At 44.3% G+C, this 16,697-nt stretch overlaps 1 protein-coding gene across 1 annotated transcript in view; it reads left to right on the forward strand.

Moving 5' to 3' along the window:
• The window catches only part of LOC309543141 (uncharacterized protein), a gene marked incomplete at its 3' end in the record, with an annotated part of 1,180,881 nt that overhangs the window by 864,102 nt on the left and 300,082 nt on the right, over nt 1-16,697 (forward strand). The window contains exons 18-21 of the mRNA XM_082242522.1: nt 5,202-5,366; nt 7,153-7,317; nt 7,978-8,142; nt 12,935-13,099. Coding sequence (XP_082098648.1) covers nt 5,202-5,366; nt 7,153-7,317; nt 7,978-8,142; nt 12,935-13,099 — 660 coding nt within the window. The remainder of the gene's footprint in view (nt 1-5,201; nt 5,367-7,152; nt 7,318-7,977; nt 8,143-12,934; nt 13,100-16,697) is intronic.

The raw sequence follows: 16,697 nt of genomic DNA on the forward strand, positions 1-16,697 counted from the left end.
ATATTATTAATAGAAAAAAAATATTTTTTGACCAGAGTTTCCCTTCAAAATGGTGATGGGGAGGGAGTTGCAGCCTGTGACTTGTTCTACATATTGTGTTAAGGGGGTGTGTACCTTCCCTCCAATCAGGGCTCAGAGCTGTCAGCTGTGTGAAGACTTCAGCTCTCCACCCCCTGCTTCTAGAACAAAGGAGAAATCCTTTCATAATTGTGTTTTCAGAATGATCTACAGAAATTACTGCAGATACACAGCTACAACTCATGTAGGAGTATTTGTTTCACTATGTGTATCGCCTAATGCTAGTCACTTCATTTGGTACATGTGAAGGTTTACAACAACTTTATTCCATTTTTTTTGTTCCATCAAATTCTGTTTATTAATATTTTGCATGGGGCATAAACAGTGCACCTAACTGCTCAGCAAAGCTTCGTGCACAAATACAAAATATAAATTGGAGTAGACGAGGGTTCAGCCAAAGCAGGGAGGCCATAGAAATGTCATCCAGACTGGAGCCATGAAGGTGATGAATGTGGCACCAGGCCTTGAAGGTTGCTTTTAAAGTGCCAGTGATAGGAAAGTCCGCTCTAGACCCTCTATATACCAGAACATTAAGACTCTCATATGACCCCAGGATGGCAGCTTCCAGAACAACCACTTTAATCCTTGAGGCTGCTTAATTAAACAATTAAAACACTAGGGGATGAAACACATCTGAGGGACCTCTCCTGAAGTTGGAGAGCAGAGCTGAAACCGTCTTGCATTACCTGGTTTAGTTTTAGTCACACTGAGTCAGCATCCTCTGTGTGATCAGTTGCCATTTTTCTGTAGCACATTGAAGCCTGACAAGCAGTTATCAGCTACAGTCCAACTACATAATCTCCCCACCAAATAATCTTTGGTCCTCTAAAGAGGTAAAAGGCAGCAAAGGAACTAAGTGCAAAAAAGTTACAAAATAAACTTAACTGATTTTGTGGCATTTTGTGACATTTTATATGCAACACAGGTAATGGAGGCTGCCACCAAGGCTTGATAGGATGAAGCAGGGGCCATAATCGTAGGCACTGGTTTGAGTGTTAAGTGTTAGAAGGCTGATGCACATTCCGGATAATCATTTCAGAACTCTTATCCAGTGAGTCATATGTAAGCCTTTGTGGGGGTCATATTATTCTCTTGACCCTCTGTTCCCTGGGTTGAGATGATTCTGGGTAGAATATTTTTCAGGCTCACGCAACTCTAAGATTTACTTCTGCATTCCGGTATGAATCCTGCCCTCTTCAACTCCACAATCTGTTTTCTGAGGTCATCTAGGCCTGCTAATGGGATTTGCCGAGACCTTTCTCAGAATGATTTGTCCTCTTGCAGATGAATGCAATGCTGAGCACACTTTGTGCATCCCATGTCAAGTTCATTTTTTGGAGAACACTTTCCTCCAGTTTAGAAGTTGTACTTTGGTCAGTTCTTTTCATTCAGGTATCATAATTGAGTTATTTTGATAGAACTGGCCCTCTGACAACTCTTCTGTTGCTCCCCTCACCAACTCATGGGTGTAGCTGGATTCACTTGCCCTATCATTATTCAAGCCTGAAGCTTTACTTGCAAACCAGAGTGAGTGGTATACTGAGGTAATCCTGTGTATGAAGATATCACCATATCTACATATGCATCCAACTCCACCTCCCAATGTTTTTAATCACCTTTGATGTGTCCCAGAAGACAGCAGGGGAAGGAGGGGGGCCAAACTTCCAGCTCTGATCTCAGCAGTGATCTGAGCCAGAAGTAGAAGTGGGTACCTGTCAAAACCAGGGCTCCTCCCTCCCCCCAAAAGTGCCAAATGTGGCAGTAGAGAGGGGATGGTGCAGATAAGCGGAGCTTCACCTTTTGGGTGGAGCTCCACATTAAGATATTTCCCAAAAGCTTGGGTATCTATATATTGGACTAAGTTAAAGAATCAATGTCCTCTTTTGTAGCTATCCCAACTTCTTTTTATAAAAATTGGCAGAAAATAATCTGCATTTGACTTATTTGGCCCGTGAACTCACTGCAGTCGAAACCCTGGGTGAAGTCTGTGTAAAGTTATGCCAATATACCAATTTAAAATGACCAAATTTTGGGGTGTTTAGGATATCTAATGAAGTAGGAAATTAACCAGCATAGAATAATTGCAAACAGAAAAATCAATAAGATAAATGGAAACTATAGTTACCCTTTCACAAGCTGATGTAGGTTTAAAATTGGCTGCTGGTCAGGCCTTCAGATGGCTGTCAATGGGTGGAGTTGTCTCTTAAGGATGAAGTGTTCCGATATAGGTCTCTGTAGATGATAGGCGTGCTTCCTATCTTGATAATGAAGTGTCCCCCTGTCTACCTGACTTGTCATATATTCAGGTGCAGACTATACAAAAACAAGGAAGACAACAACAAAAGAAGGCCGCACCAACCTTGTGCATTACCACTAAAAAAGGTTTATTACAATCCAAAGACAACATACATAATATTATATTTTTTTAGTGGTAATGCACGAGGTCGGTGTGCCCCTCTTTTGTTGTTGTCTTTCAGTGTATTTTGGGTACCCTTGGTCCTGAGGGGGCAGCAAGACCTAGAGCGGTGCATTACAAGACCATATAAGAACACTTATCCTTCATTACATACCGCACGAGCGCAGGAGAATTTTTGTTCATTCTATACAAAAACATGCCCAGAGGGTGTGATCTTATTTCTGATTGGTGGATCAATTATGTGTTTATCCAAGCATTCGCTCCCTTGGCCACCGGGTGGCACTCCGCAACTAGAAATCTCTATACTCAGATTGAATTTCATATAACACCTCTTCATATAGTAACTATTTTTTTATGTGATACATTAATCGTTTTCTGTAAAGGATTTAACTATTTTAGTTGGTCTGAAAACATAAAATGCATTTGAGGGTCTGGCCACTTTGGAATTCATGTTATTAGCATTTCAATTGAATATTTTTTAACTATAAAGAGATATAAATTTCAGTCCATAATTACAATATTGATGATACACAATAAAATTATTTGCATACTTAAAGCAGAGCTCCACCCAAAAGGGAAAGCTCTGCTTGTTTGCTTCCTCCCCCCCCCCCCCTCCGTCGGCTCCTTTTGGGGGGGGGGAGCGAGAAGATACCTGTCAAAACCAGGTAACCGCTCCCGCTTCCGGGTAAGCTGGCCACAATGTTTGTGCTGCGATCTACATAATTTCCAGTCCCTCCTCCCCCCCCCCTGCCTTCTTGGAGACACACAGGTCCCATAAGACAGCGGGACCATTCAGAAAGCGCAGCACGACTTACGCATGTGCAGTAGGAGACCGGCTGTGAAGCCGTAAGGCTTTGCTTCCTGTTTCCCTTAGTGAAGATGCCAGTGCCTGCACCAGCAGCCGATGGACAGATCAGCTTGGGGTGCCGACATTGCGGGCTCCCTGGACAGGTAAGTGTCCTTATGTTAAAGGTCAGCAGCTACGGTATTTGTAGCTCCTGACTTTTAATTCTTTTCCCCAGCTGGAACACCTCTATAACCACTTTTGCTCCGGAAGGTTTTACCCCCTTCCTGACCAGGCCATTGTTTGCGATACGGCACTGCGTTACTTTAAAAATTACAATACGCTGTACCCAAATAAAATTGATGTTTCCCACAAATAGAGGTTTCTTTTGGTGGTATTTGATCACCTCTGCGGTTTTTATTTTTTGCACTATAAACAAAAAAGGCCAACAATTTTGAAAAAAAATAAATACAATTTTTAAAATTTTTCCTAATAAACATATCCAATAAAAAAATATAAAAAATTAAATTTCTTCATCAGTTTGGGCCAATATGTATTCGGCTACATATTTTTGTTAAAAAAAATCCCAATAAGTGTATATTGATTGGTTTGCGCAAAAGTTATTGCGTCTACAAATTATAGGATAGATTTAGGTACTTTTTCTTTAATATTTTTTTACTAGTAATGGTGGTGAGCAGCGATTTTTAGCGGGACTACGACATTGAGGCGGATAAATCTGACACTAAGTGAAACTTTTTGGGGACCAGTGACACCAATACAATGATCTGTGCTAAAACAATGCACTGTATAAATGACACTGACAGGGAAGGGGAGTGCTTTTTAACTGTGGAGGATGTGCTTTCACTAATGGAAAACAGAGATCTGTGTTTCTGCTTAGCAGAAACACAAGATCCACATTTTCCTCTCTGGCAGAACAGCGGTCTGCCTTGTTTACATAAGGAGACTGCCTTGCTGCCTCTCCCTGAATGATCACTGAGTTCCCGTCGGACCCGTTGATTGGGGCTCCGGTGGAGGTGGCCAAATGGCCAGCTTCTGTCGAACAGTCCGACATACACGCTGCCTGAATGTCAGCCGTTTTTTTTTAACAAGCCGACATTCGACCTGTGTGTACCCGGATATAGCCTGATTAGAAAACTCCTATAGTTCAAAATTTAATTGATCTAACATACTGTATATATATATATTTTTTTTTTAAAGTTAGGACTCCTCACTATTATTTTAAAAAAATTGGCTTTTAAAAATAAGATATGCAGAGTTTGGATGAAAGGTTTAGTGTAGTGTAACACTTTTGGCAAGTGAGGATTATATTTTGTTACAGCCATCTGTACATCACACCAAAAAGAGGGACATCTGAGGAAGAAAGAGGGACAGAAGGACTTAGTCCCAAAAGAGGGACAGTCCCTCCAAATTAGTTAAGAAATATGCACATGGATGACAATATTGGGGGCAAATCCAGGAAAAATAGACCGCACTCCGACTTGGAAACCAATTCAGTTATGATTAAGCGAATTTGTTTGTGAAACTCGTCAACTGTACTTGTTTGTGTATTCTTGATGCTTTTTTATGTCTGGAATTTAATTTTACCAATAAAGTCCATTGGTTTCCAAGACAGAGTGTGGTCTATTTTTCCTGGATTTGCTTGGGTTGAGGACCAGACGTGCACCCGACAGTCGGAGACTCCATTGCTATAACTTTTTTTGTTTTTGACAATATTGGGGGGGGCCTACTCCAGTATAACTTTTTTCTTATAAAATTCTATTTCCTGGAGTTTTATAAAGTGATCTAATATAAATGATTCCAGTAAAGAGAAATGAGTTCCATGTATGTAGAGAATAGTTACATTCATTCCTGGGGGAGAAATTCATTTTCTTCTGGCAACATTCTTCTTCTGTTCTTCTACAGATTGTCTGCTAATTATCTGACAGACAGTTCCTGCCCCCACCTGGCATCTGGAATAAGAAATAACCAGACACTGAGGAGACTGGACCTGTCTGTGAACAATCTGGGGGGTCCTCATTTCAGGGATCTGATGGAAGCTCTGACAACAAGCCGGATAGAGGAATTACGGTGAGTATAACTGGACTGACTGAGACAATAATATTCTGGGACAGGTTACATCCGAAACTTTTAAAAAAAGATGACGGTATCAATAAAATGAATCTTTAGACTCCATAAATACCAAATCACTTAAAATGACCTTATTCTTGGAAGTAACACCAAAACGAAGTATTTTCTAGTTAGTCTCATATTCTGTTTATTTGATATCTTGTAAAATAGATGAGCCTATAGGCCAGTGATGGGGAACCTTGGCACCCCAGATGTTTTGGAACTACATTTCCCATGATGCTCATGCATTCTGCAGTGTAGTTGAGCATCATGGGAAATGTAGTTCCAAAACATCTAGGTTGCCAAGGTTCGCCATCACTGCTATAGGGGAATCTCATTTTACTGCAATGAGAAATTAGAGCCTCATACATACTTTCTTTTACCTGACATGGCATCCACTGTTGTGTTAGATATGGCCCCTGTGAGTACAGAGATTTTATCAGAAGAGATAAATACAATATCCAATAAAAATCATCTCGTCCAATCACCAGTAAAGCTGACTCTAGCCTCACAATGGAGAGAAGAGGGGGGCAATGCAGTAAAGTCATTAGGACAGTTCTATGCCAAATTCATAAATCTTTACTGCCCATTTCGGTAACTATCAACATGTGCAGAAGATTCAGGTATTTCTTAACAGTGCCACTTTTACAAAGTAATGTTATTAATGCACCGAATTCAAAAATAACTACCTCCAGTTTGTAGATAATAAAACTGGAGGAAATTAACACCAACTTTCAATTGGTGTACAGAAACAGGAGTGCCGGCCCTGTCTGTAGGGTAGCAGAGTGGCATATTCACGGATCCTACTCCCTTCTTGGCCCCACTTCACTGCCGGCAGCCTCCTAACAACCAAATATGCTGCAGTGGAAGGAGCCTGAAAGGGAAGCTGATACACTAGTTCCCCAACAGGTGTGCTCTTGCCTTGTAAATGACTGCAGAAAGTGGGAATATTCTTTAGCCAATAGCAGGTTGTCTATTGGCTAAAAATCTGCACACTGCCTGTTGGTAATCACAATGGGAGCAGACCTGATGAGAAACTAATGTCTGTAAATCCCCATCATGCTCCACCCCTCCAGGTACAAAACTCCCTGCTACTGTGCTGTCTGTGTGAAAGCTTCAGCGGTGGGGAGGAAGCACCACTGTACTGATGTCGGAGTGTTTGCATGGATATTCTGGTCTCAGTGCACCTCCACACTCTACAGCCAAGGATCTTCAAACTACGGCCCTCCAGCTGTTGCGGAACTACACATCCCATGAGGCATTATAAAGCTCTGACATTCACAGAAATGACTAGGCATGATGGGAATTGTAGTTCCTGAACAACTGGAGGGCCATAGTTTGAAGACCCCTGCGCTACAGCAGTTATATGAATCTGACACCCATACTGACATTTGTGGTGGGGAGGTGCATTGTAATTTTAAAGAGTGTCCTAAACACTCTTTTTGAATTCCAGGGACTGTCTGCTGATACCATTCATGCTCAATACACAAGGAGATTATAGCACAATACGAGTCATGTCAGTGGTATTCTGTGCTCATCCTGTGTATGGAGATATCACCGTCTCTACACATGAAGCGCAATATTGGGGGGTCTTATAAAATTCTATTCACTGGAGTTTTTTAAAGTGATCTAATATAAATGATTCCAATAAAGAGAATTGAGTTCCATGTATGTAGAGAATAGTTACATTCATTTCTGGGGAAAGGGGGGATTCATTTTCTTCTGATAACATTCTTCTCTTCTACAGATTGTCCTCTAACGACCTGACAGACAGTTCCTGCCCCCACCTGGCATCTGGAATAAGAAATAACCAGACACTGAGGAGACTGGACCTGTCTAAGAACCGCCTGGAGGGTCCTCATTTCAGTGATCTGATGGAAGCTCTGACAACGAGCCAGATAGAGGAATTACAGTGAGTATAACAGGACTGACTGAGACAATAATATTCTGGGACAGTTTAACATTCCAAACATTATAAAAGCTGATATTGTAAACAAAATCAACCTAATTTTTTGGACTACATAAATAGACAATTCCAGACTGTTGTGAAAATCTTAGAATCTTATCACATACTTTTTTTGAATGAGCTTTATACATTTAAAACTATGTTTAGTCTGGTATTTAATAAAAAGATCAGATTATAGGAGGTCATGTATTCAGGAAGCAGAGCCTCAAACATATTTCTTTTATGTGACACAAACATCCACTATTCAGTGTCAGGGGATCTCCCCATTACTTCCTAGGAGTACAGAGATCTTATGAGGAGAGATAAATAGAATATCATATAAAAATCATCCCGTCCAATCACTAGCAATGCTGATTGCAGCCTCAGACTGTTTGCTGATACCATTCATGCTCCATACACAAGGAGATTATAGCACAATACGAGTCATGTCAGTGGTATTCTGTGCTCATCCTGTGTATGGAGATATCTACTCCATTATAACATTTTTCCTATAAAAATCTATTTCCTGGAGTTTTATAAAGTGATCTAATATAAATGATTCCAATAAAAAGAAATTAGTACTATTAATGTAGAGAATAGTTATATTCATTTTCTTCTCTTCTACAGATTGGATAAGAATCAGCTGACAGACAATTCCTGCCTCCACCTGGCATCTGGAATAAGAAATAACCAGACACTGAGGAAACTGAACCTGTCTGGGAACAATCTGGATTATCCTAATTTCAGTGATCTGATGGCAGCTCTGACAACAAGCCAGATAGAGGAATTACAGTGAGTCATAGGCGTGCGCAGCCTATTGCATTAGGGTGTGCACCCCAAAGCTCAAACACACATGCGTGTGTATATATATATATATATATATATATATACACACACATACACACACTATATATATATATATATATATATATATACACACACACACACACATAAACACTTGTCAAAAGTATTGGGACACTAAAAGGTTTTTGCACTTAAGTTAAATTGTATGGCAAATATCTGTAGAGGGGTTCCACCATCACTGCTAAGTTTTGAAAAAGATGTATGCCTTATTTTCCTTTTGATGTGTATTACAGGTGAAATTACATGTGAGGCACTGATATGGACTGATAGGCAGCACTAATAGGCGCTTGTTCTCAGCACTGACTGGCACTGATGAGGCTGCACTGATGGGTACTGATAGGTGGCACTGATAGGCAGCACTTATTGGCAGCACTGATGGGCACTAATAGGCATCACTGATAGGCGGCATTGGTGGGCACTGATTGGTGGCACTGATAGGAAGCACTGATAGGCACTGTTAGATGTGTCTGATGGGCACTGATGAGGCGGCACTGGTGGGCACTGATAGGTGGCACTGATGAGGCGGCACTGCTGGGCACTGATAGGCACTATTAGGTGACACTGATGGGCACTGATGAAGTGGCACTGGTGGGCACTGATAGGTGGCACTGGTGGGCACTGATAGGTGGCACTACTGGGCACTGATAGGTGGCACTACTGGACACCACTTATGGACACTAACAGGGGAGAGGGGGAGTTTCACATTCAGCAGACAGTGAGACTTGCAAGAGCTGCTCAGTGTGTGTGCAGTGGCGTACCTAGAGAATTTGGCACCCGGGGCGGATCCTATATCTGGCACCCCCCCCCCCCAACTTTAAAATGTAAGCACCCACAAAAATTTGTAATGTTTTCAGGAATATTTATTGCACAAAATTCACAGCCCCCCCCCCCCCCAATCACAGTGCCCCTTGCAGTCTGCCCCCTGTCTCTCTAATCACAGTTCCCCCTTTTGCACTCTCTGCCTCCCCTGCACAGTCCTACCTTCAGCATAAATAGATAGCTAATATTATTAGCAATGTGTTTACAGGAGATGGTCAGAGACTACAGACATGATAAAGGAGATGGTCAGAGACTGCAAACGTGATACAGGAGATGGTCAGAGACTACAGACATGATAAAGGAGATGGTCAGAGACTGCAGACAGGATACAGTAGATGGTCAGAGACTGCAGACATGATACAGTAGATGGTCAGAGACTGCAGACGTGATACAGGAGATGGTCAGAGACTACAGACATGATAAAGGAGATGGTCAGAGACTGCAGACGTGATACATGAGATGGTCAGAGACTGTAGACATGGTACAGGAGATGGTCAGAGACTGCAGACGTGATACATGAGATGGTCAGAGACTGTAGACATGATACAGGAGATGGTCAGAGACTGCAGACGTGATACAGGAGATGGTCAGAGACTGTAGACATGGTACAGGAGATGGTCAGAGACTGCAGATGTGATACAGGAGATGGTCAGAGACTGAGGACATGATAGAAGATAGAAGAGCACTAGGGGGGCCGGAGAGCACAGGGGAAGCAGAGAGCACTGGAGGAGCTGAAGGGCACGGTGGGGGGGGGGGGGGGCTGGAGAGAATAAAGAGGGGATTTGGAAAGCATTGTAGGGGGGTTGGAAGGCGCGGGGGGGGGAGCACTGGGGGGGGGCGAGCACGGAAAAACAGGAGGGTGGAGAGCACTGGGAGGGACAGCGAGCACTTGGGGGGCGGGCAGGGAAAACCAGGGGGGTGGAGAGCACTTGGGGGGCGGCAGGGAAAACCAGGGGGGTGGAGAGCACTGGGTGGGGGACAGGGAGCACTTAGGGGGCGGGCAAGGAAAACCAGGGGGTGGAGAGCACTGGGGGGGACAGGGAGCACTTGGGGGGAGGGAGATGAAAAGCACTGTGGGGGGCTGAAGAGCATGGGGGGTGCTAAAGAACAGGGGGGTCTAGTGCCTTTGGGGGGGGCTAAGAGCAGAGGGGGGGATTACGAGCACCGGGGGGCCAGCAAAAGAAGTTGTATAGGAGGGGGATGGGGCAGCTGCATATAGATGAATTGATCTTTCCCTATTCTTCCTGCAGGAGGGAGAGGAGGAGAATCAGTTATTCAGCAGCTGCAGAAAGAATAGGGAAAGATGAATCCCTCTATATGCAGCTTCCCCACCCCCCTCCTATCCAGCACACACACTTGAGCAATGGGAACGCACTCACCTTCTTCCCGCCGAGGCTCCGCCCCCTTCTTCCCGCCGAGGCTCCGCCCCTCACCGCGAGGCTCCGCCCCCTTCTTCCCATCCCGGCTCCGCCCCCCGCTAGCAGCACGGACTGAAGGAGCTGCCACTGCAGCTGCCTTCACCCTGCGATGTGGGATCTCAGAGAACGCCGGCTGACACCCCACATTGGTACCCCACTGTGTGTATGACACTGTCATGTAATGTAGCTGCTTTCAGGGAGAAAGCCCAGCTGTAAAAAAAAGCGGTGATGTCGGGGGTGGGCGGGATCAAGCAGCTGTCAAACACCAGCCAATGATTGGGCTGCTTAAGAAAGGGGCGGAGCCACATAAACGAAGCGGCCGCCCAGACCCCATCCTATTGGCTGGTGTTTGATAGCTGTTCGGTCCCGCCCACCCCCGACATCACCCCTGAGTTTTGACAGCTCGTCTTTCTCCCTGCAAGCATTAACATTACCTAACAGTGTCACACACACACTGAGCGGCTCTGACAAGCCTCACTATCTGCTGGAGCCAACAGCACAGCCGCCTCTCCACCAAGTATCTCACTACCCTCAGTGGCAGAGATGGAGAAGCCGGCCCAACACTAACAGACACAGGGTGATTAGGGTGTGCCCAGGCACACCCGGCACACCCCGTGCGCACGCCTATACAGTGAGTATAACAGGACTGACTGAGACAATAATATTCTGGGACATAAGGGAAAAAAAGGTGAGGTAGATGGCGCTGCCGTGGGTAGACAAATAAACATATGGTATGTGTTGACAAGGACAAAGTTAGTAGGTCCCAAAAAGTAATGCACAAACACATATAACGGAAGGAAAATATGATAAAGTGCAAATGTGCACTAAATAATGAACAAATATAAGTCAATCAATAATAAGTCTTGCAAGAATTGATATAAAAATGTGCAAAAGTGCAAATAAATGTGCAAAAAGTGCAAGTGCAATAATAAGATTGAAGTGCAAAGTGAAACATATATTGGTCAGTGGAAGGTGAGTGACTAAGAATTATATATATATAAGGGTGGTAAAAATAGGTGCAAGATCATTCAAGAGGTAACAATATAGGCCGCGAATAACAATTATAAGATATCCAGTGGAAGATAAGTAGATATTTTGAAAAAGTCACCAAGTGAGCAAGTCTCAAAATGGAGACACTAAAAAGTGGTGATTATAATCATATATAGCTCTTTAGACAATAAGTAGGTGATCAATCCAATAAATAATAAAAAAGTGTAGACTCATAAATAAAATGAGCAAAACTAATATAAATAATAATTAATTGGGTGTTTAAAGGTAAAAAAGTCCATTTAATTGTGGGTAGTAGTCTCCAGCAACTGGAATGGTCCTAGGTGATCCATTTCTGGGGGTGCATGTGAGGAATAAAGAGGTGCTCCCCTCACAATCCAGCCCGCACTCACCAGAATCTCCACACCCCTACAGGGGTAGAAAGCGTTGTACCCTTACAGGGGGGGTCTAAGCGAACCTCTCTCCTGTGGGACCCTCTGTCTCCTAGGTTGGGGATACCTCTCCACAAATATTAACACTCAGTAGAATCCAGGGGACATCGTTAGTGGATCAGATGAAAAAGGGGGGGATGCTGGACCATATAGAGGAAAAAAGTCTCACATAGTGAAGTACTGTAAAACTTAGAATTTATTTGAACAAAGAAGAGGTACTCACAATTATGAAGATAAATAAGCACAGATATAAAAATCGTGAAGCCGCAATGGAACCGGGTTGCACAGCAGGGCTTCCGGAACGCCGTGCACTTCAACAACCCGGAAATGCGTTCCAACGATCAGCGGATGTGACGCAGTTACGCCTTACGCGTTTCCTCATATGACGTCATCAGTGGCGTATGACGTCGTATGACGAAACACGTAAAACGTAACTGCATCACATCCGCTGATCGTTGGAACGCATTTCCGGGAATGGAATGGAATGCCTAAGGCCTTTTAGGCCAGGCCTAAGTCTTCTGATGTGAGTTCTAGTGACACATGGGGATGAGCGTACCATCCTGGGAGTGTGCCCAACTGGGCACAGCTATAGACATTGGGAGAGATTGGTATGCTAAAGAAAGCACCTTATCCTTCCTCGGTGATGGAAGCTGAATGCTGTGGACTTCATATACATGGGGAAGTGGTCCCAACTCTGTGGTGCTCCCAAGCAGAGGAGGTACAAAAGGAAAGATGGTTTACAAACTATGTGCTTGTGTTCTGTGCATAAATGACAGCTACAGAATGTCTACTCTTATGTGTGATGTTCTACACCAAAGAATTCTGCTAGTGTGTCAAATGTGATGCCAGATGTCCCAAAATTCCTTGCAAAGTTACAGTAAAGTGCAAAAATGCATTTTATGTATGGACGTTCCTACATATTAAGGCCTACGGCCAGGGATGTCGAGAGCAGGCCTAAAACCAGGAGTATAGCACAATATGGCAGAAGGTTCTATCAACAACAAGTGGGTAGTTGTCCTCTTACAACATTTTTCTCTTCTACAGTTTGTATAGAAATCAGCTGACAGACAGTTCCTGCCCCCACCTGGCATCTGGAATAAGAAATACCCAGACACTGAGGAGACTGGACCTGTCTGAGAACAATCTGAAAGGTTGTCATTTCTGTGATCTGATGGAAGCTCTGACAACAAGCCGGATAGAGGAATTACTGTGAGTATAAAAGGACTGACTGAGACAATAATATTCTGGGACAGTTTACATCCAAAACGTATGTAGCACCTCTGTGGGTCTACTAAAGGCAGGGAGTAGCCTCCAGAGGCAGCATTTACCCCAGGGCTGAATTCATGGCTATAATGGGGTGTTTTGAACAGAAATTGGGCACCAGTCACTTTTGATCTTTTCAAAGCTTTAATGCAGAACTTGGAAGAAGGTAGTAGGAGAGAGGGTCAGGGGTCTCAGATACCAGTAGCAGATCACTTGCAGACTCCTTGGATCCAGAAAAAAAGTACAGATTCACAGTATCACAGTTATCAATATAAACCTTTAAGCCGACCCAGTGATACGGCAAACACATTTTCAGATGTACGTGCATCCTCCAAACGAGTCACCAGGCCCCCCTGAGAGACCAGCCTTCATCCTGGCTCTCTCCAGCAAGGGTTCTTCCCTGGGTCTTCTCTATTTGGCTTGGCTTCTTCCATGCCGGGCAAGACAGCCTAAGGACCACCTTAGGATTAGTAGGCCCCAGACAGGCACTTTAGCAGCACGTCCTCAGGCCAGGAGGGCCTGAGGCCAAACAAAGCAACCACAGGGCCCAGCCCAAATATAAATTCTCTCCCAACATGCACCAGTGGCCAAGAATCTCTCTTTGGGTTGACTGGAAGAAAAATAAATGTTTATAACTAGTGTTGAGCGAACACGGACTGTATTATTCGTGTTCGTGTTCGTACCGAATAATTGGATTTTTGTTACCCGAACACGAACACGGACACTTTACTGTATATTCGGGTAAAAATCCGTGTTCGGTCGTTTTATTTCCGGGTTTTGCATGCTTTGGCGCTCTTTTCATGGCGGGCTTTCAACAGCCAATCAACAATCGTTTAACTGGTGTGCCTTAAGCCATCCCAGCCATGCCTGCAAATGTCTCAGTAGCTGTGATTGGCCGTCTGAAGCATGTGACCAAGTCTTTATAAGTTCGAGGCAGCCGCAGCGGCGTCATTATGCTGCTTAGATCAGGGACAGAGCACACATCAACGTGCTGGCTGCTGATTAGGGAAAGATAGGCAGGAAAAAACCATTTGTGTCCGGATAGAATTGAGGGACAGGTCGGAGTGTTTAGGCAGGGCGAGTTGTAGGCATTTTAGGGATAGAGTCTGCTGAATTATAGGGTCAGTGTCTTCTGCAAACTACAATCGATATTGCTGTGTGGGGGGTGGGGTCTGCACTCAATCCTGATCTACGATCTCTTCTCAATCCTGTTAGGGAGAGGCTGCTGCTGAATTTTAGGGTCAGAGTGTTCTACAAACTACAATCGATATTGCTGTGTGGGGTGGGGTCTGCACTTAGTTCTCCTGATCTACGATCTCTTCTCAATCCTGTTAGGGACAGAGTCTGCTGAATTTTAGGGAAACTGTGTTCTACAAACTACAATCGATATTGCTGTGTGGTGTGGGATAGGAGATAGGCAGGTGTCAGTGATCCACATCCATTTTTCTGTGTGTGGGCTGCAGTGAACACAATCTTTTTGGGGTGCAGTGAACACAATCCTTTTGGAGTGCAGTGAACAAAATCTTTGTGGGGTGCAGTGAACAAAACCTTTGTGGGGGTACAGTGAACACAATCTTTGTGGGGTGCAATGAAGACAATCCTTGTGGGGTGCAGTGAAGACAATCCTTGTGGGGTGCAGTGAACAAAATCTTTGGGGGGTACAGTGAACACAATCTTTGTGGGGTGCAGAGAAGACAATTCTTGTGGGGTGCAGTGAACAAAATCTTTGGGGGGGGTACAGTGAACACAATCTTTGTGGGGTGCAGTGAACAAAACCTTTGTGGGGTGCATTGAACACAATCTTTGTGGGGTGCAGTGAAGACAATCCTTGTGGAGTGCAGTGAAGACAATCCTTGTGGGGTGCAGTGAACAAAATCTTTGGGGGGTACAGTGAACACAATCTTTGTGGGGTGCAGTGAACAAAACCTTTGTGGGGTACAGTGAACACAATCTTTGTGGGGTGCAGTGAACAAAACCTTTGTGGGGTACAGTGAACACAATCTTTGTGGGGTGCAGTGAAGACAATCCTTTTGGAGTGCAGTGAACACAATCTTTGTGGGGTACAGTGAACACAATCTTTGTGGGGTGCAGTGAACAAAACCTTTGTGGGGTACAGTGAACACAATCTTTGTGGGGTGCAGTGAACACAATCTTTGTGGGGTGCAGTGAACAAAACCTTTGTGGGGTGCAGTGAACACAACCTTTGTGGGGTACAGTGAACACAATCTTTGTGGGGTGCAGTGAACAAAACCTTTGTGGGGTACAGTGAACACAATCTTTGTGGGGTGCAGTGAACAAAACCTTTGTGGGGTACAGTGAACACAATCTTTGTGGGGTGCAGTGAACAAAACCTTTGTGGGGTACAGTGAACACAATCTTTGTGGGGTGCAGTGAAGACAATCCTTTTGGAGTGCAGTGAACAAAATCTTTGTGGGGTACAGTGAACACAATCTTTGTGGGGTGCAGTGAACAAAATCTTTGTGGGGTACAGTGAACACAATCTTTGTGGGGTGCAGTGAACAAAACCTTTGTGGGGTACAGTGAACACAATCTTTGTGGGGTGCAGTGAACACAATCTTTGTGGGGTGCAGTGAACAAAACCTTTGTGGGGTGCAGTGAACACAACCTTTGTGGGGTACAGTGAACACAATCTTTGTGGGGTGCAGTGAACAAAACCTTTGTGGGGTACAGTGAACACAATCTTTGTGGGGTACAGTGAACACAATCTTTGTGGGGTGCAGTGAACAAAACCTTTGTGGGGTACAGTGAACACAATCTTTGTGGGGTGCAGTGAACAAAACCTTTGTGGGGTGCAGTGAACACAACCTTTGTGGGGTACAGTGAACACAATCTTTGTGAGGTGCAGTGAAGACAATCCTTGTGGGGTGCAGTGAAGACAATCCTTGTGGGGTGCAGTGAACAAAATCTTTGGGGGGTACAGTGAACACAATCTTTGTGGGGTGCAGTGAACAAAACCTTTGTGGGGTACAGTGAACACAATTTTTGTGGGGTGCAGTGAACAAAACCTTTGTGGGGTACAGTGAACACAATCTTTGTGGGGTGCAGTGAACAAAACCTTTGTGGGGTACAGTGAACACAATCTTTGTGGGGTGCAGTGAAGACAATCCTTTTGGAGTGCAGTGAACAAAATCTTTGTGGGGTACAGTGAAGACAGTCTTTGTGGGGTGCAGTGAAGACAATCCTTGTGGGGTGCAGTGAAGACAATCCTTGTGGGGTGCAGTGAACAAAATCTTTGGGGGGTACAGTGAACACGATCTTTGTGGGGTGCAGTGAACAAAACCTTTGTGGGGTACAGTGAACACAATCTTTGTGGGGTGCAGTGAACAAAACCTTTGTGGGGTACAGTGAACACAATCTTTGTGAGGTGCAGTGAAGACAATCCTTGTGGGGTGCAGTGAAGACAATCCTTGTGGGGTGCAGTGAACAAACTCTTTGGGGGGTACAGTGAACACAATTTTTGTGGGGTGCAGTGAACAAAACCTTTGTGGGGTACAGTGAACACAATCTTTGTGGGGTGCAGTGA

This window comes from Pelophylax lessonae, assembly GCF_965119305.1.
Source record: "Pelophylax lessonae genome assembly, chromosome: 13".
NCBI classification, from domain to species: domain Eukaryota; kingdom Metazoa; phylum Chordata; class Amphibia; order Anura; family Ranidae; genus Pelophylax; species Pelophylax lessonae.